Here is a 27614-nt window from a genome sequence, read left to right as displayed (position 1 = left end):
TTGCATATATTATAGGAAGACAAACTTCTACTTGAGAGCCAACTTATCTTGGCTACAGCAGAGCCTTTGTGTCTTGATCCTTCAATAGCAGTAACCTGCACAGCAAACAGACTCCTCTATAACAAGCAGAAGATGAACACTCGCCCAATGAAACGGTAATAATTAGTCTGTGATATGTCAGGACATATATAAACCTGTTTAGAATTTTACAGATCACTTTAAAGAAAAAATAAGAAAAATCATGCACTAACATGTATGTTCATGACCAGTGACTAAATTCATTTAAATTAGACAAGCTTTGAAACTCTTTGGAAATTTTTATTTTATTTTTAATACATTAAAGTTTTAAGAAGGACTCTTGGAAAAAATATTTTTAAGGAAAGTCAAAAGTTTGTCTTATAACAGTATCAGTTATTACTTGTAATCTGAATCTTATTAAGTACTTGTTCTGTGTAATGCTTTTGCAATCTCTTCCAAATAGGAAATACTCTAAGGCCTATTAAGCCATGGATTATACTAAATTGCAGCTGGTAATATATTAAGTGTATATGTAATGTGTGTATATATATAATATATGCACATGGATTATTTTCTTACAATGCCATACTGAATGAATACCAAATTGTATTGCTCTCTTATGGTCATGTCCATATTTTTGCCATGGCTTATAATCAAAATGTGAGCTGAGGCAGATGGCGGCTGTGAACAATGTTAAATATGAGTATATGGTGTTAAAAATGTTTCATCTTAAACCTTCCTTGTACTTCTTTGCAAAAAATGAATTAAAGTCTATGGTTCACCAGGATAATATTTCACAGGTTTTATTTTATGAACATGGGATCTTATTTTCATGACCTGACTTTAATTTATAAACTTGAAAAAATATTCAACTACATAACAGGATAAAATCCAGCACAATTAATTTGATTTTCTATTGCTTAAATGGGCAACAAATTTAGAGCATCAGTGTCATGCAGAAGGTTTCGATCCTGTAAACATTTATGCACAAGCTGAATTTTAAATAGCCAGTGGAACTGTTCATGTGCTTAAAGTTAAGCATGTATATCATTGTTTGGAGGATTAGTGTCTGAATGATTTTAAGAGCAGTGTGGCTCCAAACGACTATACAATCTGTTAGAATAGCTTCATTTTTGTGTATGGTTGTGTGTTCACAACTATTTTACTGTAGCCTGAAATGGTTCACAGTTATTTTACTAAGATATATATATATATATATATATATATGCTCAGTAACATGTAAAATATATAAATGATCTGCTAGAATTAACAAAGTAGGTGTCAAAATGGATATTAGGTGCTCAGGTGTGCAGAGATTAGCTAAATCAATTAATATGCTAGCTTCAGTGTGATTGTATTAGAAGCCTTCATGACTACAAGTGTACGGTATAATACTAACATAGCTAAGGATCCTGTCTGGGCTGGAGAGAGTGGCAGCGCTGTCTTATATTTTAATGTAATTTAACTTTTTGTAGGTTTTGCACAAAGGTTTGGCAAGATGAAATAAATCTGAACAATATTCAGTTTTCTGTAATATTTTAACTGCTGTCAAAATTCACAAAATTCTTCCATCATAATTTTTATTCCAAGAATATTTGCTACGAATGTTTTGACCTTGAGGCTCATAAGAACGATAACATGTTTAAAAGTAGATGGATCACAGTTATGTGTTATGCAACAGCATAAAAGATGACAATTTAAACAGCATATTGCACAGGACATCTTTTCGTTACGTGACTAGCTTTTTCCTGTGTAGCATGTTTCAGTCTGTTGTTTTACAAGCACACTTCTCAATATTCCATAGGTGTTTCAAGAGATACTCCAGGTCATCTCTGAATCGGCAGCAGGATGTGGCACATTATCCAACTCCACCTCAACTCAGACTACTTGACTACTTACAGAAAAGAAAGGAAAGGAAAGGGGCCCAGCAGTACGACCTCAAAATTTCTAAAGCTGGAAATGTAAGTACATTGCAAGTTAGATGGGCGAACATTTTTATTTATTTATTGTTAATCATTAGTATACAGATGCTCACATTATTTTGTACTTTTTCCCCACCTCTCAGTGTGTAGATATGTGGAAACAGAACCCTTGCTACTTGTCTGCACCTTCTGAAGTTGATGTAAGTTCAATTGTTTCTAATCACATTTGGGTCAGTAAAAATTTCACTTATTCAACATTTTGTGTATCAAGCAGGAAGATAAATGATAAAGCAGTGAGCAATGATGGCCTTCTTTGGGACATTGTGCTGGGCTTGGGCACAATGCCTTTAGGAACAGCTGCTAGAATGCAATTGATTCACTCTCAGTGTGACGGGATTCCACACTCATCCCACAATGTGAGCCACACTCTTAGCCAATAGATTTTTTACAGCTAAATAAAGCTCTGCTAAATCTATTTAAAGATTATGAGAATTCCTCAATGAAAACATTAGAGCAAAGTAACAGAAGTATGAAATCATTAAGGCTCTTCTCTACACTTGTTTCAAATGCATTATATTCTGATTTCTGCTTTTTCTTTTAAGGTGGAAAAATATGCCAAAGTGGAAAAATCTGTCAAACCTGATGACTCTCAACCTACTGTCTGGCCAGCACATGTGAGTAATTTAGACTTTTGGCCCACCTTTTCTCCCTCTAGTTAAGATGCTGCTTCTTTCAACAAAATGTAAATGAGAGCATAATATATTTTTTTCTATAATCTATCTTCTATAAAAATTTGGAAGGGAGATTGTCACGGGGAAGTGTAATTTCACACACTGGTGCATTGGGTTGATTATCAAAGCTAAAAGAATAACTATAATTTATTACTCATTGGCACACAAAATAGTAAAAAATAATTTACTCTTAAATTCTGGTCCTTAACCTCAGTTTTGTAGTGTGAGCATGATGCAATGGAATTTTTGCTTTGCCAACACTGCCTACCCACATTGCAATAATCAGCTAACCAAAGTACTCTTAATTTCCCTGTATAATAGCAGGACACTGTGGGAAGCTGCTGCCATTACTGTAGTAACAAAAATGTAATAATTTACAGGAAGCAATGTTTCTTGCTTTCAACACACCTTTGTTTTGTTTCTAATCCTCATGTAATGGGTGAATCAGAAGACCTGCCTTTACAGTAATAACTCTTGCAGTAGATTCTGGAAGGGAGGTCATAGAATCATAGGGTTAGAAGGGACCACAAGGGTCATCTAGTCTAACCCCTGTAGCACGTTAGTACATAGGTCTGTTTTAGGCAGAAAGCTCTACAGGTTTTTTTCCTCCACTGTCCCAGTGAAACCTATAGATCAGCTGTAAATTGCATGATCCAATACATAAGAAAATGCTTAAGTTAATTAGAAATCAGTTTATGGACTCTTCATAATGGAACCACCAACATACTGTGTCCACTTTATCTTCAGCATCCATCTCTTTGTCCTTGCAGGTTACTTCATGTTACCAAAATCTACCATCTTGGTTGTATGCTTTTCTTGTAGTACCTAATTTTCATCCCTATGGCATCCTATTCAACCATAGTTCTGTGTTGTATATATAACTACTTTTAGATATTTGCAGTGTTGTAGCTGTATTGGCCCCTGGATATCAGAGAGACAAGGTGGCTGAGATAATACCATTTACAGTTGGTCCAATAAAAGATATTCCCTCACCCATCTTGTGTGTCTACTTTTAGATGTGTTTCTTCTGTCTGCACTTCCAGTATCTATCATAAATAGTTACGGGTTCTCTGTATTTCTTGTTTTTTAAGTAACTTATTTATCTCTCCCATCCTATTAGAGAATTTTTTGTGGAAATCATTTTTCATTCCTGCTGAGCAAAGTGATATTTAGGGACTACTAGATTGTGTTACTTGCAATTTGTATTTTGTAGATTTCTGACATATATTGATCAGCCTTTTCTGGTAACTTGTTTTTGAAAAGATTCTATGTATAATGTCGTTCTGTCTTTTAGGAGATAAGAGATGATTATGTGTTTGAATGTGAAGTTGGTAATCAACTTCAGAAAACAAAACTGACCATTTTTCAGTCCCTTGGTAATCCGCTGTACTATGGTAAAATACAGACGTTCAAGGGCAGTGAGGAGAATGACAGCCCAGTAACTCCATCACAGTAAGTAGCACGTATATTTAAAAAGGTCTATTCTATGAAAATTGAGGAAAAAACAGACGTATTTACCTGCTTAGATCATAATGACAAATGTGTACCTAATTACACTAGAAAACTAAAAATGTGGTTAAAGGATTTCATTTCAGAAATTTAAAAATATCTTACCCACATGTGCGAATGTCATCTTAAAAAGAAAAGTAGTAAATTGTATAATGCATAAATTCAGATACAATCACAAGAATCCCGTATCTTCCCACATTAAAGTTATATTGGAACAAAATTTCAATTTGGAGGAACAATTGCAGAATTTCCATGACACATTTCCAGTGATGTTCCCATTTTCAGTACTTATATTATGATAGTGCTGAAAATGTGTCTGGCACTGTACAAACATATAGGAAGGGACACAGTCCTTTATCCAAAGAGTTTACAATCTAAAAAGACAAAAAAACAAAGAGTGGTGGGGGGGAATGCAACACAAACAAGGATGATGACTGGTACATATGTTCTTAATTCTGTTTTAAAATATATTGACTATATATAGCTGGCTACAGCTATCCCTTTACCTACCCGTTGTTAGTTCTTATTTTATGCCCCATTCTTGCAAGGTGCTCTGGATACTTGGCCCTTGCACCTGCACAGACTTCCATTGATTTCAGTGGGATGTAAGGGTCTGTCCACTTGCACAAAGCAGCTAGCATGATCAGGTTTTGTTAACTGCTACTATTTTGTATTGTTACCTAGTGTTTAATCCTTTTCCATTACTTTTTAATTTTAACCATTTTATACTGTCAAGTTTTAGTTATTTTTAACCCTTGTCTCCATCTTTGCCTGTTTATTTTCTAGAGCTCTATACTAATCTTAGAAAGTCACTAAAGGTTGTGCACTGGAACTGGGATTTTCAAAGGCACCTAAGGGAGTTTTTGATTGAAATTGGCTCCTTGAAAATATCAGTCCTGATGCACAATGTTAAGAACTTATTGGGATTTGGTTCCCTAAATCTCTTTGGCTCCATTTGAAAATTCCAGCCTCAAAAGTCAGGGATCCAAAAAATGTATTCCCCTTATTTTCCTGGAAAGTAGTTTGCTTTTTGAATCCATGGAAACAACATGAATAATTCTGAAGTAACCCTAACAATTCTCATTGCAAATTTCAAATCTGAATGGAATGAAATAAAATTTTCAGTAAAATGTGAATAACAAACAAGAAATATTTATTTAGAGCTACATCTTGTGAGAAAGCATGATTGGGAAAGATAAATAATGAGAGAAATCAGGAAAACTAAACATTTCTTTTAACATTTTAGTGCTTTGGTGTTTCTTAACATACACCCAAATCACACTCTCTTTGCGTCTGAAATCTCTTCCATACTATGAATCTGCATTAACCAGAAAAAGCAATAGATTGGTCATATGTCCCAGGAGAACTATACAAAGAGAGAAAAAAATAGTAGATTACTGGGAAAAGCCTGGGAGATCTGTAATCCTTGACTTATATTGGTTATAATTTCCATGCTAATTTCCTAAATTGGTCTGAATTGGACCAAAAAACTTCCTTTAAGGGATATGGGCATTACATTAAAATGATATTAGTGAAACAGATTTCATATATTCTATTTTTAAAATATATTTACTTCAAACTGAATCCTTCTTTTTTAGTAATATGAATAGCTAATTGCTGGAGCTCTTACATTTTTTCCTTACATGAGAACATATATATGTTACATTTCTTTACTAAATGTAAACCAAATGTATAATGCCATGGTGCTTAATACAAACAATATGCAATGCTACTTTTAACAGCATAGAATATACAGCAAACTGCCACTTCCTGTTTTTAGGTATATAAAACTGGTATTATTTTGTCTTTTACATCGGTGTAGATTCACTCTTAAAGGGATGGTATTACAATAAAACCCTCAAATCCTTGTCAACCTTAATTGTGTCCCTCTAAATATATTGTATTAGTGATTATGAATCAGGGTTAGTGTTTTATACTTTCAGTAGTCTCCAGCCCACCAAGTAAGATTTAAGTGTTAACTGTTCTCATCAATTAGCTGGCAGCAGTGCATCCCATTCCAAAAGAGAGTGGTTTCTTTGCTGTTTTTCAGAGTTGTGATCTTTGAGGAAAGCTCTTGAATTCCAAAAATAGTAACTACATTGTTTTATGTTTTACATTTTAGGTTCCTTATTGGCTCCAAGACTGATGCTGAAAGGTAAGTAGTTCATATCTTTCTCTTGTTACAGCCCGGGTTTGTCCCTTTCAGCCATAATGTATCTTACTTTCATTAGCATGGAAGTAATGGCATGTGGCATGGAAGTAATGGCATGTGACATGGATATTAAATCGAAACAGTCAAGATCTGCAACCAGACTAAAAACGTAGCATCTCTTGCACTTTACATTTGTGGGGAGGGTTGGGGAAAGAGAATAACTACACATACCTTGTCCCATTTTCTGTTAAATTCTGAAGGCCATACTATGCCTTTGGATGCACCCTCCCGTGGTAGCCTGGTGAGAGCATTCAAGAGAAGAATTTGGCCCTGAGACTTTGTACAAATAAATTTGCTATCAAGTATATCTTTAAAGAGAGTTGTTCTTTTGAACTTTAACTGTAGTGTAAAACTTCTTCTAGAAATCAGTTGAATATTTTTTATTGAGGCAATATTGATATAGCATTGTGAGAAGTATTCCATCACTCCTACAGCAAGAGGAAAAATAGTCCCCCCAGTATATTTTAGCTATAAGAGATTTACGGTTATCTGCTGTGGTTTATTATAAAACATAAAGTAGACTTCTCCCATACTCAGTGGATTTCTCCAGACTAATGTTTCTCAACCTTTTCTGGTTGGTAACCCCTAATTCAAAGTCAAAAAATTTCACAACTCCCTTACATTTATGGTTAAAGTAGGAGTGAAAAATGTAACAATGCTAAGCCTATATAATTTATTTGTGTTTCAAGAGGCTGACCGAATACTTGACTTTGAGGGATAAGGGTGTCATGGCAGTACTGTGGAGAAATTTTCTTTGCTTTAGAGTGTAATGGGATTTTCAGGGCCTTGCAACAGCCCTGATTGCCTTTGATGACCTTACTGGGGATTGCAGCCCATGGGTTGAGAAGCACTGCTTTACACAAGTGGATATTTTATTCTTCAAATTGATAGAAAAAATTTAAATATTGTGACATCAGCTGTCTCTGTAAGGGAGTCTATATTTCTATACAATGTTGTTATGTTGCAGATCAATTTACTGATGTTGAAAGTAAACCTGAATCACAATTCAAACCATTTTATCTATGTGCTTGCAGTTTGCATTTCAGAAAAGTGAAACAGTAGTAAGTAGGCAAAGAAAATTTAGAATATAATCAAGTTAATCTACATCTAGAACAAACAGTATAATGTTAAAAATAGTGCAAAATTGTTAATGCTTTTTCAAATCTTGTGCTGAAGTCTTTAGTGGTGTATTTCAGGGTAGTGAACCAATACCAGGAACTGGTTCAAAGTGAAGCTAAATGTCCAGTGAAAATGGTTCATAATTCAGGTGGATCAGTCAACCTAAGTCATCTTTCTCCAGGGAAGGAAATGGAAGTGAGTTTGCTAAATGTTTCTTTCTTACATTTACAATTGCTTATTGAGTACTTACAGTTCCCTAAAGGGACTCAAAGGGCAAACATCTGTCTGAAGTTTTTAAATCTACTATTGTTACAAGTCTGTAATGGAAGAAATTAGAGAAAAATGTTTTTCTCAGGTTTTCTTTTTTTTTTTTAGTTTTGTGTCTTTGATAATGCTGTGTAAAGTCAGTGTCTGTGTTTTGCTATAGTCCTATTGCTATTTGCTATTTTCTCAGTTTATGTAGGTCTTTTATACAGCAGCAGAGCAGAGAAAAGCATTTTTAAAGACAGGAAAATACAGTTCTAAAGCCAATCTAAAAATTGGCAAGGGAACTTGGAGGCAGGCGTAGTACCTGAACTGTTAACTCTTCATAAAAATGGTTTGGAGTTTTTTTTTTTTATTAGATTTCAAAATGACAACATCCTTCTAAGGGATACATGCTCTTAGGGGTGTATTCCTCTGTACATGTCTGGCAGGAATTCCCATGGCTGAAAGTTTGGTGCTGATGGACCCATCAGGCTATGTGTTTTGTTTTCTCTGCTGAGTATTTTAGATTGATCCCACTACTCTAGTTCTTTTTTGACCTCAGCTAGCATTTCTGCTTTGCTGCTCCTTTCCTCCTGGCTATCTGTGTTCTGCCCTATAGCATCCCTTCTTTTTAAATAGATAAATAAAGCTGTCCAGTTTGTTAGCCATGAACTAAGTTCTGCCGGAGTCAGCAGAGTCATAGCAAGGAAGCAATGGATCACCTTCTTTTTTGACTATATAATCCTCTATGGGTGGTTAAGCAGTTATCTTGAATAGTGAAAAAAGGAGTTTGAAAAAGTAACCCTAAAGACTTAATTTTTATTTTTATCATCAACGGGAACTTAAAGAATTTTTAAAGAAAAAAATAGAAGCACATAAAAGGAGAATGGTGTCTGTTTGCTTTTCAGAGCCATTAAAGACCACAGAATTGTATACTCTGTAAAATATGAAGAGCTAAGCATCAGCTCTTAGCATGTGTGCCCAACTTGAAAAGAACTTCAAAGGAACCATAATTCAGCTAAAAATCTTTTGAAATTACTCTTCTAAATTTTTTTAGTGATGTGGTTAATTTTATTGTTAAAGTTAACTAGGTGTTTTTTCTAGGGCACTGAAGAAGGCTGACTTAATTTCCTCTGTCAGTCTTTTGACTCCTTTGACAAGGAGGGAAAATATCAAGCACTAATTTTATTAAGAATAATAAAAATAAATATGCAAATAATAAATTGAGTTTTTGAAGTTGTATACCTGATATTGTCTTCTGTGTGTTCTGTCATCTCCCTGAACCTGAAAGAACAGACACTATGTTTATAATACTTCTTCTATTCTGAATTTATGCTCCATGCATGTAAATTAAATATTTGGCATTTACCTGTAAATTTATTTTCCCTGAAACAGATTGTCTGACAATCTGAACTAGTAGTTGCATGGATTTAGAGGCAATTACAGCCAACTTCTGTGTAGCCTGCCATTTGTAATTCAGGCCTACACATTTGAATAGCTGTAAGGCAATACTTGAACTTTATTAATTCATCTTAAAAAATTCTGTTCATAACTGGTGAAACAAAAAGCAGAACACCTTCATTCTAAATATAATGGTGCAATTATGGCAAAACACCCATCAATTTCAGGGGAGCCAGGATTTCACCCAAGTATTTATATTCATGTTCCCATACTCTGGTTCTGTACCGTGAATCCCAAGTGGATCAGGATTGACAGACAAATTTATCTGTAAGACTAAGTTTTCCTTTCTTTCAAGAGTATGTCTGTCATTCTTCTACTCCTGGGATGTCATTAGCAATGAATTCAGGACAGGGAATGAAGCAATATAATTCCCATTGTTTGTTTTATTTTAACTTTGCCACTAGTTTGGAGGCCTCTCTTGGCAAAAGCTGCATCTGAAAAGGATCACAGATTGTGTTTCTAATGTCTCCCACAAAGGGAGACCACTTCCTGAAAATTGCTTTACTTTAGAATTCTACTAGAAATGCTTTAATTTAATAGTTACTTATTTCTAACATGTATAATGTGATCTCAGATTGAGCTAATATATCTTTAATTTATGTTTCTTCTTAGCAGCCAGAGAGTCTATCTGGGTCCGTGCAGTCTTCAGTATTGGGGAAAGGTGTAAAACATCGACCTCCTCCCATCAAACTACCTTCAAGTTCAGGAAGTAGTTCTTCAGGTAAATACTTTTTAGCTTTTTTTCCTCTCCCTCCTCCTGTCTGTTTCCCTTATTTTTAAGTGTGAGGTTTCACTACTTAATGTAATAACTTTAAATATAATGTGAAAACTTTACCTCTATAGGTCATGGAGAGCGTTTTTCAAAGCTGATCTTACTGCTTTCTGATTAAACAGTATTGTTCAAGGATGTATATAATGGAAAATATTCTGACTAGCATCCCTCTGCAGAACCATAACATGTGTTAATTGTGCTTTTTCAGGTAATATTTTTAGTCCACAGCAGTCAAGTGGCCACCTAAAATCCCCAACTCCTCCTCCTCCTTCTAAGCCTCCCAGTCTTTCTCGGAAACAGTCTATGGATCTTAGTCAAGTTAGCATGCTTTCTCCAGCTGCCATGTCTCCTGCGAGCTCTTCACAAAGTGAGTCACGAACTAAATTCTCCATTAAATCTTAGGCTTTTGCATAATGCTTCTTGAGATAAACTTAACCAGTGGAATGGTGAAACTTAAATGTACAGTGTACTCTAAATTGTATAAATTGTGCAAAGCTTCAGGCAGGTCTCTTGTTGACTGTATGTATTTTATGTTTACTGTAATTGTGTTTGTTTTTCTGTATATATATATATATATATATGTATGCACCCTTTGTGTATACGTTTTAATACATTTTATGCAACCAGTATGATTCTCTTTTTTTAAAAAAGCCTGATAGCTAATGTGACAATATAAGATTCCAAAGTGTGGTTCTTTCCTCCAGTGTAAAAATAATAGTATATGAGACCAATTTGCTTTTACATAATTTAAGCAACTGATTCTTTTTAAATGTCATAGGAGCTGGTACAGTTGTATCTCTGTGTATGTATATAACCTGATCAGTCCCAAGGTGGTGATACAATAAACTATGAGATGATCTTTTAAAACACTCCAACACTGTTTTACAAATCATTCCTGATTACTAAAGTGTAATAATGATTATTATAGCACCATAATGTCAGGTGTTAAAATGTAATTTTCTAAAATGAGTGACATCTAAGTTTGATTTTTTTTAATTAACAATGACAGGATTATTGTAAAGATAGATCATAAACAGTTTTTAAAATATGCGTCTTGAGGCCTTTCATGAACATATTTGTACAGCGAAAGAAACCACAGCTATAGTTTTCCATTTTTTTTTTATGACTAATTGCACACTGAACATTTCAGTATGCTGCACAGTGATATATGTTTTTTGCATTAAATAGTTTAAAATCTTCTGGATAGCTCAAAAGGTGTAATTTTTCTGCCTTCTTGTTTTGCACAAAGAAAAACATAAGAAAGATTTTGTAAATTTTCTAACAGTTCTATTCGCACCTTTTTATGTTGCTGGTATGGATTATGTAAATCTACTGCACACAGTTGTTACTGTAAGTAAAGCTCTCGTCACAGCTTTTGGACATTCACATTTCTTTCCTTTCTTTCTGCAGGACATGAAAGCTAAAAAAGAGAACACCTCAAGAGCTTTTGGGTTTTTTTACTTTTTCTGTTTTTTGTTTCTTCTATTGATAAACTGTGCATACTGCATTCACAACAAATTTATCTATACATTCTACATTTAAGCAGAAGGAATTACACAGTAACTTTTAAAGATGCAGTATTATCTCCTGCAAAAGCATTTACTTTATTTTCTCTTTTGTGATTTGACAGAAATCTGGCAAATACAGTTATTGATATCTATATGATAGAATTTAGATGGTTACCATTGACCCCATTTGATCACTGAAACTATTATCTGTTCTTTGTTGGATCTGTTGTTTTCCATATGTTTTAGCATGATGCTGTTATACAGACAGTACATACAGACTATATCTTTGACATTTTAGAAGCAAAACCATTAACTGGGTTAAAATGGTCACTCAGAAAAATTGTTCTACATTGACTTAAAAATATTTCCAACAGAGTCATGACTTAGTGCACTATACATTTTAAAAGGGCTTAATGGACGATACAAATTTATGTTTTGGTTAACGAGTTAAGCATGGTGATGGGGTTTCTGTGTGATATACTGCATCTTTAATAATGAGCGAGTGCAGCAACACTCGTGTGTCATGTGTAGAAATTAACACTTGCAGTTTGCTGCTATAAAAGCTGGAACAAATTGTCAGTGCTAAATAAGATTCCATTAACCTTATTTTACAAAAGGACTGGCCTTTTATAACAAACTAGCACTTTTTATTTTTCTCAATGAGCAGGGTCTGGAACTCCTAAACCATCTACTCCTACTCCAAACAACACCCCTTCATCGACCCCACACCCTCCTGACGCTCAGAGCTCAACTCCTATTACCCCTTCTGCCACCCCTACTCCCCAAGATTCAGGCTTCACCCCTCAGCCCACTTTGTTAACCCCGTTTGCTCAGCAGCAAATGTCTCTGAGCCAGGCATTGCCTGTAATGACCATTCCTCTTTCCACCATGGTAACATCCATTACTACAGGAACCACCTCCACCCAGGTCATGGCAAACCCTGCAGGACTTAACTTCATCAATGTAGTGGGCTCTGTGTGGTAAGTTCACTTTATTTTCGTGGCTTCTTAACAACCTGCTTTATGTTGAGTTACAGAAATGTCCAATATTCATTAAGCCAGTTTTTATTCAAGATGTCCAACGGAAATGTATCGTTTCACTCTGTAATGGTGTAATTCAGAGTTAATGCAGTTTTGTGAGGTGCTCAAACAGAAGAAACCCAGTATTTGAATGCTGATGAAGTTGAATGAGAACCACTGAACTGTGTACTTTGAGTTTTTAAGATGTATAGGGTTTAACTGCACTAGTGCAGGGATCAGCAACCTTTGGCACGTGGCCTGTCAGGGAAATCTGCTGGCGGGCTGGGATGGTTTGTTTACCTGCAGCATCTGCAGGTTCGGCCCATGGCAGCTCCCACTGGCTGCGGTTTGCTGTTCCAGGCCAACGGGGGCTGCGGGAAACGTTGTAGGCTGGTGTGCTGGCCGCTGCTTCCTGCAGCCCCATTGGCCTGGAACGGTGAAACGCGGCCAGTGGGAGCTGCGATCGGCCAAACCTGTGGACACTGCAGGTAAACAAACCGTCCCAGCCTGCCAGCGGATTTCCCTGACGAGCCACGTGCCAAAGGTTGCCGATCCCTGCACTAGTGCTTAGCTAGCTACAAAAACTATGATAGCTCTTGAGATTTTGTTCTTACAATTTTTCCACTTGAATGTTATCTTTTTATTAATCATTATGAGAGAGGAAATGGAATATGCAAACCATTCCAAATTAAAAATAATTATACAAATTTCTGTGTAAAAGCCCTTGTGAGTGAAACACTCTGTAGAAAATGTTTATAAGAAGAACTTAAGAACCGCCATACTGGGTCAGACCAAAGGTCCATCTAGTTCAGTATCCTGTCTTCTGATAGTGACCAATGCCAGGTGCCCCAGAGGGAATGAACAGAACAGGTAATCATCAAGTGATCCATCCCCTGTCACCCATTCCCAACTTATGGCAAACAGAAGATAGGGACACCATCCCTGCCCATCCTGGCTCATAGCCATTGATGGACCTATCCTCTATACATTTATCTAGTTCTTTTTTGAACACTATTATAGTCTTGGCCTTCGCAACATCCTCTGGCAAAGAGTTCAACAGATTGACCGTGCGTTGTATAAAAAAAATACTTCCTTTTGTTTGTTGCCTATTAAATGGAACATCAGTGAATTTGATTTATGATTACTTAACTTTATTAAGCATTTTTACACTTATTCTGAGACTTAAATATTATTCTGTATTTTTTAAAAGCACTTCTGCCAACAGTGGAATTTATTCTGTTATTACCAAGGTAGATATCTATTAAATTAAAGTAGCGTTCTTTTGTGTAAAACACAGAGTGCAACCTAACAATGTCAGATGTGTGAATTACTCATCTGAACTGTCCAGCAGCAACTCATCACTCCAAATCCATTAAACAGATTTTTTCAAGTTGCTGAAGGAAAACATGAGCCTGGTCTCCAGCTTTTATGTCCTGTCAGTGCTGCTGTATTTAAGGTTGTGTTAGTCTTTGTATTTAGAAACACTACAGGCTTAGAATAAAAAAACCTATACACTTTATTCTCCCCATGATCACTGATATCAGAGTGAGTTGTGTGCACAGAATGAGGGTAGGATATGGACCTATATATTCCAAATCCTAGGTACTTTATGCTATTCCTTTATGTGTTTTCTAAGATGCCTTGATGTCTGGGTTGTAGAGAACACATAGCACGTTTCACACTCAGCTGTAACATTCATTTAATGTTAGTTTGTGATTTATAGTCACCCTATTGATTGATTAATGTTGTTCTGATCAGTCACCTTAATTTTAACCTCATTTAACGCGAACTGTTGATTGTGTTGTTAAAGACTGGAAGGCAAAAATCTAGTTGTTCACACACATTTCTGCCACTTGGATTTAATGTGTTTTCTTTCCTCTTCTACAGTGGAGCACAGACATTGATGAGTGGCTCAAACCCTATGCTGGGGTGTAATACTGGAGCCATAACCCCTGCAGGTATAAATCTGAGTGGCATTTTACCATCAGGAGGTCTGGTGCCAAATGCGCTGCCAGCTGCAATGCAGTCTGCCTCTCAAGCAGGTTAGTAGGAATCAGGTAAAAAGCTGTCATGAGGAAACGTTCAGATCAGGTTAAATAGCAAGAGTCCTTTAACTACAGTGAAAGTAGAATATGAAAACAGTGGGCAGAAGAGTTTAAGTGTGCCAGTGAATGGATAGTGTGTACATTCAGGCTTGAATCCACAAAGGGACTTAGGGATTTCAACACTCAGGTGCCTAGAAAATCACAAGAACAACATTGGCATCCACAAGGCCTAAGTTAGGCACCTAGACTCCCTATGCAATGAAGGGGGGGGAGATAAGTGCCTAAGAATGGGATCCACAAAAGCCAGCATGCTAGATGGGGAGCTGCCTAACTAGCCAATGGGAGATGCTGATGAGAGGAGTTTGTCTTAAACCCCTCTCTAGAGGGAGGAAGAGATGGTAGCCCAGTGGAGACAGCACTCATCCAGAATGTGGGAGACCCAGGTTCAATTCCCACCCCAACTGATGGGAAGAAAGGATTTGAAGAGGGGTCTTCCATGTCCCTAACCGCTAGTCTTTGGGACCTTCTGCTGTGGGCCTGCCTTAGTCTCTTGTGTCAAAGCTGTTTCACTGTGGATAAATAATTATAGAGTCATTGGTGCATGGGGACTGGACCCAGTGTTAGCCACCACCTGGCTAAGTGTGCTACCTGCCAGGCTGTAGGGTCATTCTCTCTCTGGCCCAATGACTATTTATCCAAAGTCACCAACTGGCTTCAACTGGAGAGACTGAGGGTGAACCCACATCAGAATAACACATACCTCAGCAATTAGAGCGCTCTCCTGAGAGGTGGGAACCCGCTGTTCAAATGTTTTCTAGCCCTCAGGCAGAGGGGAGAATGAACCTAGGTTTCCCACATCCCAGGTGAGTGCTCTAACCACTGTGCTAGAAGTTATAAGTAAGGTGGCCCTGCCACGGCTGGATTTTTAACAGAGCCTGATCTGACAGGTGTGTTCTGAGTATGTTTGGATCAGGTCAAAAGGCAAGATAGGCATTTGCCTGCCTCTCTTTTCCTGGTTTGTAGATCACACTGGGGCAGAGGTGTGCAGCATATGTGTCTGGACACCTAGAGTGAGGTGCGGATGACCAGAGGCAGAAACTTAGATGCCTAGGCAACTTTTACATTTAGACGGCAGCTGAGGGGGGCAGGTGTTGTAGATTGCAGTGGCACCTAAATCTGAGCTGCTGGCATCCCTTTTAGGATGTAGGCCACACTGAATTTGGGGAGTATCTCTGCCTTCTTAGTCCCCAGGTCAGCTGAGGTTGAGTGTGTCTGAAATAGTTATTTTAAGGGACTAGGTTAGGGTTGCCAACTTTCTACTCACACAAAAATGAACACCCTTGCCCTGCCCATCCGCTGAGGCCCCGCCCGTCCTCTGAGCTCTGTCCCTCCTCTGAGGCCGCACCCCTTCTCTACGGCCATGCTCTCACTCACTCCATTCCCCCCCCCCATCTCTCGCTCTCCCCACCCTCACTCACTCGCTCATTTTCACCAGGCTGGCTCAAGGGGTTGGGTTGCGGGAGGGGTGAGGGCTCTGGCTGCGGGTGAGGCCAGAAATCAGGAGTTCAGGGTGTGGGAGGGGCCGCTGGGGCTGAGGGGTTCAGAGTGTGGGAGGGGGCTCCCGGCTAGTACAGGAGGATGTGAGAGCTCTGACTGGGGGTGCAGGCTCTGAGGTGGGGCTGGAGTTAAGGATTTGGGGTGTAGGAGGGGGCTCTGGGCTGGGATGAGGAGTTCGGATGGCGGGAGGGAGATCAGGGCTGGGGCAGGGGTTTGGGGTGCCGGGGAATGAGGGCTGTGGCTGGGGTGCGGGGTTGGGGATGAGGGGTTAGGGGTGCAGGAGGGTGGTCTGGGCTGGGATTGAGGGGTATGGACAGTGGGAGGGGGATGAGGGCTGGGGCAGGGGGTTGGGGCACGGGAGGGGTTCAGGCTTCAGGCGGTGCTTACCTCAGGCGGCTCCCAAAAGCAGTAGAATGTCCCTCCTACGCGGAGACGTGGCCAGGCAGCTCTGTGTGCCCTGTCCGCAGGCACCGCCCTCGCAGCTCCCATTGGCCGCAGTTCCTGGCTAGTGGGCGCTGCAGAGCTGGCGCTTCAGGTGGGGGCAGTGTGCGGAGCCTCTGGCTGCCTCTGCACCTAGAAGCTGGAGCGGAGACATGCTGCTGCTTCTGGGAGCTGCGCGGAACCGTGGTAGGCAGGGAGCCTGCCTTAGCCCCGCGGTGCTGAACAGTCTCGCCAGGGTCCCTTTTCGACCAGGCGTTCTGATCAAAAACTGGACACCTGGCAACCCTAGGCTATGTTAGGGAGATGTATTCTACATCTGGTTATACATTTGGATCATCCATCAAGGGAGTTTCTGAGGTAGGTTATGTTGCAAGTTCAGAAGTGAATATGGCAATCATCACTACTAGAAGAAAAGTAAAATATGAAAACATCCCAGAATTTAGGAAGAGGACCCACACTTCAGTGCTTCAGGCCCTTATTCTTTTACTAGACTGTGTTTTATTCTAAGTATGTTTTTAGCTTCTTAACTGCCATAAAATATTACTGTAGAAATCAATATGCTTCAACATTCCTTAATGAGAAGTGTTTAAGTTCTTAGGCTCCAACCTTTTTGAAAACAGGACAGAAAAACACCTATGTTTGTTAGATGTTTATCCTCCCAATTATGCTTTTGGACTTGAAGCTCTTCCAAAACAAGCCATTATAATTTGCTGTATTTCAATATTTTCCTCTCGCTAATGCAGCTATCAGTAACTGCTGTTTCATTGAGATTCCAGACATGTCCATGTGTGGGATGCAAATTGTAATGTGTTTTAAAAATAGAGGAAGAACTACAGAACATCTGCTAGGATGCTCTCTGCATACTTTATCTAGTCCAAACACAGTAGTAGTATTTGCAATATACCTTGTTTAATATTGGTAGAACTTTCTTTCTAATCAGTCTGTTCCCCTGAGCTGTGTCTGGATAATCATGCAATTTACACTTTTATAGAGAAAATACAATATGCTGTTTAAGTTTAAAACTTAACCTTGCCATGTTGCAACCTTGGAGTATTTAGAAATAATCCCATTAGCATGGTATGGTGTGATGTATTTGATTTGATGATGTGCATCTAACTAAGTAATGGTTGCCTACTTTTAATTAACAGGCAGCCCTTTTGGTTTAAAAAATGCTTCAGGTCTTCGGCCCTTAAATCTACTACAGGTAATTAATGTATTTGGACACAATAATTCTTTGCATTATTCTATACAGATGTGTTGATAAGTGCTTTTGGTCACATAGACCTCCAGCTCCTTAGAGCCAGGTGTTCCGAGACATGCCATTTATTGTAAATGTTTCATTTTATTATTTTAATTTGAATGCATAAGACAAGAAAAGGTCTATGCTAAGAGAATAGGTGCCTTAAAAGATAACTAAAATCAGCCTATAAAACAGCAAACCTGAGGCCATCCTTCCACCACTAACAAATCAACAAGTCTTGAATAACATAAAATAAGCTGTAGAAATAGTGAAATTTGAAAAATTGAATTCAAGTGGCTAATTGCATACTAAAGGCTTCCATTTTTCAGCCTTTGCTTTCACTGAAAAGTAGTTGTTTTCATTTTTAGTTATGATTATTTGAAAACTGCAAAATTAACAGTGCAGTGGAAATCCCCTGTAAATTAACCAGCATAGGTCTTAAGAAAGATGAACTATGCATGTGCACTTGTAGTCTCTATTACCAGAAATAGAAAGCTACGCAACACAAATAGTTCCAGACAAGGAGTTTACAAACTCTGAATAAACTTATTTAATTTAAACAAAAAATAAAATCCAAGGGGGAAAATTCTTGATTGCCTCTGAGATCTGATCAAATGCAGGGCTGGGTGGGAGCAGCTATCAGGTCCAGCACAATTTATAGCTGCAAAGGAGCAGCTCTAAATTACACCAGTGGTGCAAGATCCTTCAGGAACCTTACATCAGAATAGGATTGATTCCCCCATGCTACAGTCAGTGGAGAATTCCCTCCTTGGCAGAGGAACTCTCCTCTGACACAGTCTCCTGTGCCAGCCACACCCCATGCTGCTTTCCTGTACTCTCCCCTGCCAGGAGTATGGGGTGTGGCTGGCACAGGAGACAGTCAGCTGTTTTAAGTCCACTTAGTGCCACTTACACAGAATATAGTGGACTTAGTAGACCAGGGGATGTGGCCCTAGGAAATGAAATGTAAATAAAGAGGTTGCACAGTTAAACTCAGTGCAGTTCACAAATGCACAAGTCACAATTATATATGTATAGGGACTCTTCCAGTCCTGGTTAAATGTGCAGCTTGCTATCACACTGTTTGTTTTAAAATATATATTACAAACTATGGAGGACTTAGTATGATAATTTAACTTTGATCTTGGAACTTTTACATTTCTTGTCTTCCTTGAGAGTTTAATTGTGTAACCTTCGTATTGCGGTAACAGTTCTTTGCATTGTATGTGTGTGAGAGATTATGAAGATATTCGTGAAATGCTTGTATTTTCTGGCTATGCTCTTCAGGCTGTAATTTCAGGCTATGCTCTTGAATCTCCTCTCTCTTACACTGATATAAATCAAGAATAATTCAGTTGAAATCTGTGCAGTTGGTAAAACTGGTGTAAGCAAGAGGAAATAGGCCCCATATTTAATTATATCTGTTACATCCGATTCTCCACAATTTATTACTAGGAAGCCTTCCTCCAAACAGAATAAAATGGTTTAAACATGGAATTAATGAAGTATTCTGATGTTACAGATATCCATTAACCTACATTTTTATTAGCGATGTATAAAATCTGCACAATTGTATTTAAATCGAACAATGACAATAATATACTTTTCTCCCGAGGAATCTAGGGGTACAACTTATGCAGACACTATTTCTGAAAAATGGGGCCTTTTAAAAAACAGCAGCATTTTTAAAATAGCTGCAAGAAGTAATTTAATATCTAGATCTTTATTTGTGCTTATCCCTGGAGAATGGCAGGCTCATGAATTTGATTGCATTATGTCTTTTGTTTTTAATCTGTAACAGCTTCCAGGTGGTTCACTTATTTTCAACCCACTTCAGCAGCAACAGCTCTCACAGTTCTCTCCACAGCAGCAGTCCCCGCAGCCTGCAACCTCTAGTCCTCAACAGCAGGGAGACCAGGTGTGCCAGTTACCCTCAGTAAGAGTGCATAAATACATTGGAAAATTGTTGAACTGCATAGTTTACTCCCAAAATGATTATACCTTTCAGGTGGTGAGTGGTTGATTGGAGTAGTTGTTTAAAGGAAGAGGAGATGAACAATACTAGTTTACTAAATAGCAAGGATCTATTTTTGGATGGTAAAAGTCATTCATAATTTCTCCTTTTACAAGATATAGGAATATAAAAATAAGTTGTGTTGCCCAGTTAGTCCACTGTCCTCTCAGCTCTGTAGTCATGACAATACTGAAAAGACCATTATGGTTTGCTTCTAACAGTTCCTGTATTGCTTAACTGTGTTTTAGTTAACAAAGAACTGACAAAGATAGCGTAGCCCTCTGGTGGTTCATATTATGCCTTGCACACTTACTATAGGTTTCAGAGTAACAGCCGTGTTAGTCTGTATTCGCAAAAAGAAAAGGAGTACTTGTGGCACCTTAGAGACTAACCAATTTATTTGAGCATAAGCTTTCCGATGAAGTGAGCTGTAGCTCACGAAAGCTTATGCTCAGATAAATTGGTTAGTCTCTAAGGTGCCACAAGTACTCCTTTTCTGTTTACACTTACTATAGGATGTCAGCTGCATAGGTTTGTATGAATTTGCTAGTCTTAAAATTAAATAAGCCTTCATATAGTATAATTTAAGTTGAAAGACCCATTGCATTCTAAACTCCACTTTGACCCTCCTTTTTATTTTGTCAGAAACATCTCTTTGGCCTTAAAAGTTGTTAATTTCAGATCAGAAGAGAATTTTGTTTTTTAACATTCACATGCATGTTGGGTAAGGAGGCTTTTAGTTACAGAGTATTGGAAACTTAGCATACTTTGGATTTTAAATTAATATAACTTTTTGTCTGTCTATGACTTAAAGAGCTGATTTTAAGGTATCAGATTGCTCATGCATTTAGTCCTGCATGAAGACAGGGCTAATAAAATCTTATTTAAAACTACATCTACTAAACATTTCATTGACAACTGACTGGTTATCAGTTACTTGTGAGGAATGGGATCTCTGAATGTTGTAGAAATCTAGATATGTCAGTGAGTCTTTCAAAGGTTACAGGATTAGTTGGAAGATTGTAGAAGTTTTCTGTGGCAGTTACAATGCATGGATTAAATGGTGTCTCTCCTTTTCCCCAGAACAACAAGTATGTGAGGGAAGTGTGTTCTTGCCCCCCCATACACAGAACTACAGCACAGGACTCCATTGTCCCGATTCTTACAATGACCAGTAACAGCTGCTTTAGAGGAATACACGTGAAACCCGCTACTGTAGAATAAACCAGCATTTCTTCCTAGCCCTGTCAGTTCGCAGTTGGCTTACCTCTTAGCCATTTCAATTGAGTTGGCATTTCTGTGCTAGCGAAGGGTAGGGCTGCATTTGGCTCTAAAATTGTAGATTGTCATCTTGGATGATTGTAGACAGGTGGGAAGCTGAGGCAGCACATACAATCACTGTGAAAAGAGTTAATCTTTATAGATGATTTATTTGTAAAAACTTTTAAACTCTGTTGTAGACTAACCTCAATCCATTCTCATATGCCAAATCCCCTTCCCTTGGAGCATCAAGACCTTCCCCTATCTGATAGGGTATTTAGTTCTCACCGTGCCCACATGTGGCCAGTTTAGGAAAGGAAAAGTACAGTCTGCTCTACTTTTGTATCCCATCTACCAGTGTAGTTACCAGCTCCTTTCTAGTCTTCCTGCAGAGGCCTTTTGTGTGTGCTAGTTAGTCTCTGCCTTCAGCCCAGATACCTAGATCAGTTTATCTTAAAATAATTTTTTTTCGAATAGTATGGAAGAATCATCAGTAAGGTGGTTCTGAATACTACATAAAGTATTAGACTGACACTAAGCTCACTTACGAGGTAACAGGCTCTACCTTGAATGGTCCCTTACAATATGTGCTAACTACTTGTGCTAAACAATCTGTTCCACCATGCATGTAGCTGTGATGCTGGGAGTACCTTTCCCAGACCTGAAGAAGAGCTCGGTGTGGCTCAAAGGCTTGTCTCTCTCACCAACAGAAATTGGTCCAATAAAAGATATTACCTCACCCAACTGGTCTCTCTTACGAGGTAACGTCCGTTTCCTGGAATCCCACATGGCCGAAAAGTTCTCCTACAGTATCATCTCTGTTCACACAGGTGTTCAAGCTGTTATGTGTGGTGGTGTGGCAGCAGACTGCTGTAGATGTATTCTTAAGGCATTTGGAATCCAACTGTGGAATCTGTTAGTTTGTAATTACTTTGTTCTTTGATCAGTAAGCCAATACTCTTCATAGTTCAACATCTGTACAAGGAAATCCTAACTTAGTTTCTTCCAGCATGTAAATTAAATTGAGCTGAAATCTAAATGCTTAGTAAAGAAATAATCAAAACAACACTTTTTATTGCATTAGTGCAAAATATACATACCGGTACATTTATCACAAATTTCTGTAGGTTTTTGTTGAGAGGTTGGTACCATCATTTTACAGCTTTGTCAGTCTTTTTTTTTAATGGTATTCTCAGTATGTCCTAACCTTATAACACTATTTCTTTAGGTTTCAGAGTAGCAGCCGTGTTAGTCTGTATTCGCAAAAAGAAAAGGAGTACTTGTGGCACCTTAGAGACTAACAAATTTATTTGAGCATAAGCTTTTGTGAGCTACAGCTCACTTCATCGAATGCATTCAGTGGAAAATACAGTGGGGAGATTTATATACATAGAGAACATGAAACAATGGGTGTTACCATACACACTGTAACCAGAGTGATCACTTAAGGTGAGCTATGACCAGCAGGAGAGCGGGTGGGGGGGAGCTTTTTGTAGTGATAATCAAGGTGGGCCATTTCTAGCAGTTGACAAGAATGTCTGAGGAACGGGGGGGGGCGAGGGGAGGGCGGGATATAAACATGGGGAAATAGTTTTACTTTGTGTAATGACCCATCCACTCCCAGTCTCTATTCAAGGCTAAGTTAATTGTATCCAGTTTGCAAATTAATTCCAATTCAGCAGTCTCTCATTGGAGTCTGTTTTCGAAGTTTTTTAGTTCAAGAATTGCCACTTTTAGGTCTGTAATTGAGTGACCAGAGAGATTGAAGTGTTCTCCGACTGGTTGTTGAATGTTATAATTCTTGACGTCTGATTTGTGTCCATTTATTCTTTATGTAGAGACTGTCCAGTTTGACCAGTGTACATGGCAGAGGGGCATTGCTGGCACATGATGGCATATATCACATTGGTAGATGTGCAGGTGAACAAGCTCTGATATTGTGGCTGATGTGATTAGGCCCTATGATGGTGTCCCCTGAAGAGATATGTGGACACAGTTGGCAACGGGCTTTGTTGCAAGGATAGGTTTCTGGGTTAGTGGTTCTGTTGTGTGGTGTGTGGTTGCTGGTGAGTATTTGCTTCAGGTTGGGGGGCTGTCTATAAGCAAGGACTGGCCTGTCTCCCAAGATCTGTGAGAGTGATAGGTCGTCCTTCAGGATAGGTTGTAGATCCTTGATGATACGTCGGAGAGGTTTTAGTTGGGGGCTGAAGGTGATGGCTAGTGGCGTTCTGTTATTTTCTTTGTTGGGCCTGTCCTGTAGTAGGTGACTTCTGAGTACCCTTCTGGCTCTGTCAATCTGTTTCTTCACTTCAGCAGGTGTGTATTGTAGTTGTAAGAATGCTTGATAGAGATCTTGTAGGGATCTTGTAGGTGTTTGTCTCTGTCCAAGGGGTTGGAGCAAATGCGGTTGTATCATAGAGCTTGGCTGTAGACAATGGATCGTGTGGTGTGGTCTGGATGAAAGCTGGAGGCAGGTAGGTAGGAACAGCAGTCAGTAGGTTTCCGGTATAGGGTGGTGTTTATGGGACCATTGCTTATTAGCACCGTAGTGTCCAGGAAGTGGATCTCTTGTGTGGACTGGTCCAGGCTGAGGTTGGTGGTGGGATGGAAATTGTTGAAATCATGGTGGAATTCCTCAAGGGCTTCTTTTCCATGGGTCCAGATGAAGAAGATGTCATCAATGTAGCGCAAGTAGAGTAGGGGCATTAGGGGACGAGAGATGAGGAAGCGTTGTTCTAAGTCAGCCATAAAAGTGTTGGCATACTGTGGGGCCATGCGGGTACCCATAGCAGTGCCACTGATTTGAAGGTATACATTGTCCCCAAATGTGAAACAGTTATGGGTGAGGACAAAGTTCAGCCACCAGGTTTGCCGTGACATTATTGGGGATACTGTTTCTGACGGCTTGTAGTCCATCTTTGTGTGGAATGTTGGTGTAGAGGGCTTCTACATCCATAGTGGCCAGGATGGTGTTTTCAGGAAGATCACCGATGGATTGTAGTTTCCTCAGGAAGTCAGTGGTGTCTCGAAGATAGCTGGGAGTGCTGGTAGCGTAGGGCCTGAGGAGGGAGTCTACATAGCCAGACAATCCTGCTGTCATGGTGCCAATGCCTGAGATGATGGGGCGTCCAGGATTTCCAGGTTTATGAATCTTGGGTAGCAGATAGAATACCCCTGGTCGGGGTTCCAGGGGTGTATCTGCGCAGATTTGTTCTTGTGCTTTTTCAGGGAGTTCCTTGAGCAAATGCTGTAGTTTCTTTTGGTAACCCTCAGTGGGATCAGAGGGGAATGGCTTGTAGAAAGTGGTGTTGGAGAGCTGCCGAGCAGCCTCTTGTTCATATTCCAACCTATTCATGATGATGACAGCACCTCCTTTGTTAGCCTTTTTGATTATGATGTCAGAGTTGTTTCTGAGGCTGTGGATGGCATTGTGTTCTGCATGGCTGAGGTTATGGGGCAAGTGATGCTGCTTTTCCACAATTTCAGCCCGTGCACATCGGCGGAAGCACTCTATGTAGAAGTCCAGTCTGTTGTTTCGACCTTCAGGAGGAGTCCACCCAGAATCCTTCTTTTTGTAGTCTTGGTAGGAAAGTCTCTGTGGGTTAGTATGTTGTTTAGAGGTGTGTTGGAAATATTCCTTGATTCGGAGGTGTCGAAAATAGGATTCTAGGTCACCACAGAACTGTATCATGTTCGTGGGGGTGGAGGGACAGAACGAGAGGCCCCAAGATAGCACAGCTGAAGAATCTGTCCTAAGAGTATAGTTGGATAGATTAACAATATTGCTGGGTGGGTTAAGGGAACCACTGTTGTGGCCCCTTGTGGCATGTAGTAGTTTACATAGTTTAGTGTCCTTTTTCTTTTGTAGAGAAGCAAAGTGTGTATTGTAAATGGCTTGTCTAGTTTTAGTAAATTCCAGGCATGAGGAAGTTTGTGTTGAAGGTTGTTTTTTTATGAGAGTATCCAGTTTTGAGAGCTCATTCTTAATCTTTCTCTGTTTGCTGTAGAGGATGTTGATCAGGTGGTTCCGTAGTTTCTTTGAGAGTGTGTGGCACAAGCTGTCGGCATAGTCTGTGTGGTATGTAGATTGTAATGGATTTTTTACCTTCAGTCCTTTTGGTATGATGTCCATCTGTTTGCATTTGGAAAGGAAGATGATGTCTGTCTATATCTGAGTTTTTTCATGAAATTGATAGATTTCCACTCCATACAGCTAAATTCAGTGCCTTGCATAATGACAGGTTTCAGAGTAGCAGCCTGTATTAGTCTGTATTTGCAAAAAGAAAAGGAGTACTTGTGGCACCTTAGAGACTAACCAATTTATTTGAGTATAAGCTTTTGTGAGCTACAGCTCACTTCATCGGATGCATTCAGTGGAAAAATTAAGTCTCTACGTAAAAGAATAAATGGACACAAATCAGACGTCAAGAATTATAACATTCAAAAACCAGTCGGAGAACACTTCAGTTTCTCTGGTCACTCAATTACAGACCTAAAAGTGGCAATTCTTCAACAAAAAAATTTCGAAAACAGCTCCCCCCCCCACCCGCTCTCCTGCTGGTAATAGTGTGTTACTCTGGTTACAGTGTGTATGGTAAAACCTATTGTTTCATGTTCTCTGTGTATATAAATCTCCCCACTGTATTTTCTACTGCATGCATCCGATGAAGTGAGCTGTAGCTCACGAAAGCTTATGCTCAAATAAATTTGTTAGTCTCTAAGGTGCCACAAGTCCTCCTTTTCTTTTTACTATTTCTTTAGTACAGTGATTATTTAGTATGGTTCTCTTAAAGAAACCTTGCATAACACATGACAATTTACTAGCCCAGTCACAAGTTCTGCCTTCTTACAACTGAAGCGAATGCTTGGTGTTTTGTTTGGGGAGGGGGGCGGCTTGGCGTGTGTTACAGGTCTGTTTGAATCATGTAAGATGTACTCAGACAACATTTTCATTCCATGTGTGTACTTAAAGAATCATGCATGTGGGTACCCTAGTGTAGCGCATGATCCAGTACCCATTGACTTCAACTGACATTTGATCAATCCTCTCACGATCCAATCTGTGTAAGAAATGAATGGAGGTGTGGGGAGTCATTTTGTTCCTGAGTGAAGCTGTTGCTTTCAGAATATTACTGGGGTGGTTTTTTTGAGATAAAAGTGGATGACACAATCTTCACTTTTTTTCCTGATGTTTCGGGTCTATAGATGGCTCAGTGATTAGTATTCTTGCCTCTGGATTGCATGTGGACCACCATTTCAGGTGCAATACAGATTCTTGCAGGATTAGGAGATGAAGTACCACCTGACTGGATCCAAACTATAGTTATTACTAGCAGGTTGCCCGTGGTGCAGCCAGAGATGCCATGGGACTTCTGTTAAAGAACACACATAATCCTAATGTCCTGGAAAACATTTCCCATCTATGTAAAACAGGTTATAGAATCCAAAATTATTGAAGAGGTAGTATAGAGCACATAATGGCTGCTGTACATATCTGAATAGTCACTCCATTACCAGTATTTAACACTATAAAAAGCAGAGAGTTTTTTAAAAGGGAAATAAAAGCGGTACTCATATCTTTTCATGCTGATTTTTTGAATTTATTTATTCAATGGCACAAAAGTTCCACAATAAGTATCAAGCTTCTCATTTTTGCCAGAGTGCTGAGCAATGTCCAGCCAATCAAGACCAAGCCTTATCTGCCCAGCAAGCCGCTGTTATTAACCTTACTGGAGTGGGGAGCTTTATGCAACCTCAAGCAGCAGGTATGTGTTGGCAGAGTTTCCTTCTGGTTTTTTTAGTGACATTGATAAATTTCATACTGGAATGAAGTTTGGTGTTTAATATAAGCCTTCCCCTTACTCTAATTAAAGCAAATCACATATCAAGTTATCACAACAGAGTGTGGATCACATAGAAGATGTTGCACTTAATTTGACTTGCAAATTAAAAGCATGCACTTTTCTGCTTCTTTGTCTTGTGTATGGTAGTTTCATAAACTGAATAGTCTTTAAATCACATGGAACAATTCCTGCCAAAACTATACAAAGCTTCCATACCAAACTTCATTAAGGAGTATTTCTTTAAACTGTCTGCTTTAAAGTCCAGTATAAGAAATTTGTTTCATGTCCACAAGCTCTTCATAAGCTAATTGCATGTTCCAACTAACAGTGTCTATACAGTGTATACTTTATTCTGCACTGTTTCTGATTTTACTCTGACTAATTCTACTGATCCCCTTTCTGTTACACTCTATTCCTATGTCTTCCTTTCCTAACCCTGACAACCTCCACCCAACCTCTTTGACCTGCCTGCTTTCCCCTTCTCCTTTTCGTAGTGTTGTCTCAGCTTGGCTCTGCCGTGAACAGACGTGGGCAAAGCCTTCCTCAGCAGAGACTCCAGCTCTCCTCTGCCTTACAGCAGCAACAACAACAAGCCTTGCAGCAGCAGCAGCAACAGATACAAGTAATCCAGCAACTTCGCTCTGATTGCATAAAAAAAATACAATTCTCAGCTCCAAAAACAAAAATGCTGCCCTTT

The 27614-nt window shown here is 39.0% G+C and overlaps 1 protein-coding gene across 24 annotated transcripts in view; it reads left to right on the top strand.

Moving 5' to 3' along the window:
- Nucleotides 1–27614, top strand: part of SUPT20H (SPT20 homolog, SAGA complex component) — a 63221-nt gene that overhangs the window by 34323 nt on the left and 1284 nt on the right. For 8 of the 24 annotated variants that reach the window (XM_048847942.2, XM_048847934.2, XM_048847895.2 and 5 more), the window contains 15 exons: nt 16–155; nt 1823–1979; nt 2084–2140; nt 2543–2614; nt 3966–4123; nt 6303–6335; nt 7589–7706; nt 9831–9939; nt 10199–10357; nt 12166–12478; nt 14405–14559; nt 17709–17764; nt 19602–19736; nt 26734–26839; nt 27412–27539. In XM_048847942.2, coding sequence (XP_048703899.2) covers nt 16–155; nt 1823–1979; nt 2084–2140; nt 2543–2614; nt 3966–4123; nt 6303–6335; nt 7589–7706; nt 9831–9939; nt 10199–10357; nt 12166–12478; nt 14405–14559; nt 17709–17764; nt 19602–19736; nt 26734–26839; nt 27412–27539 — 1896 coding nt within the window. Of the gene's footprint in view, nt 1–15; nt 156–1822; nt 1980–2083; nt 2141–2542; nt 2615–3965; nt 4124–6302; nt 6336–7588; nt 7707–9830; nt 9940–10198; nt 10358–12165; nt 12479–14404; nt 14560–17708; nt 17765–19601; nt 19737–21784; nt 21815–26733; nt 26840–27411; nt 27540–27614 lie in introns of those variants that run through there. The other 16 variants (XM_048848088.2, XM_048848000.2, XM_075128049.1 and 13 more) reach the window with 12 other exon arrangements.

The sequence above is a fragment of the Caretta caretta genome, chromosome 1 (genome assembly GCF_965140235.1).
Source record: "Caretta caretta isolate rCarCar2 chromosome 1, rCarCar1.hap1, whole genome shotgun sequence".
In the NCBI taxonomy this organism is placed as follows: domain Eukaryota; kingdom Metazoa; phylum Chordata; order Testudines; family Cheloniidae; genus Caretta; species Caretta caretta.
This window is presented reverse-complemented; position numbering and strand designations above follow the sequence as displayed.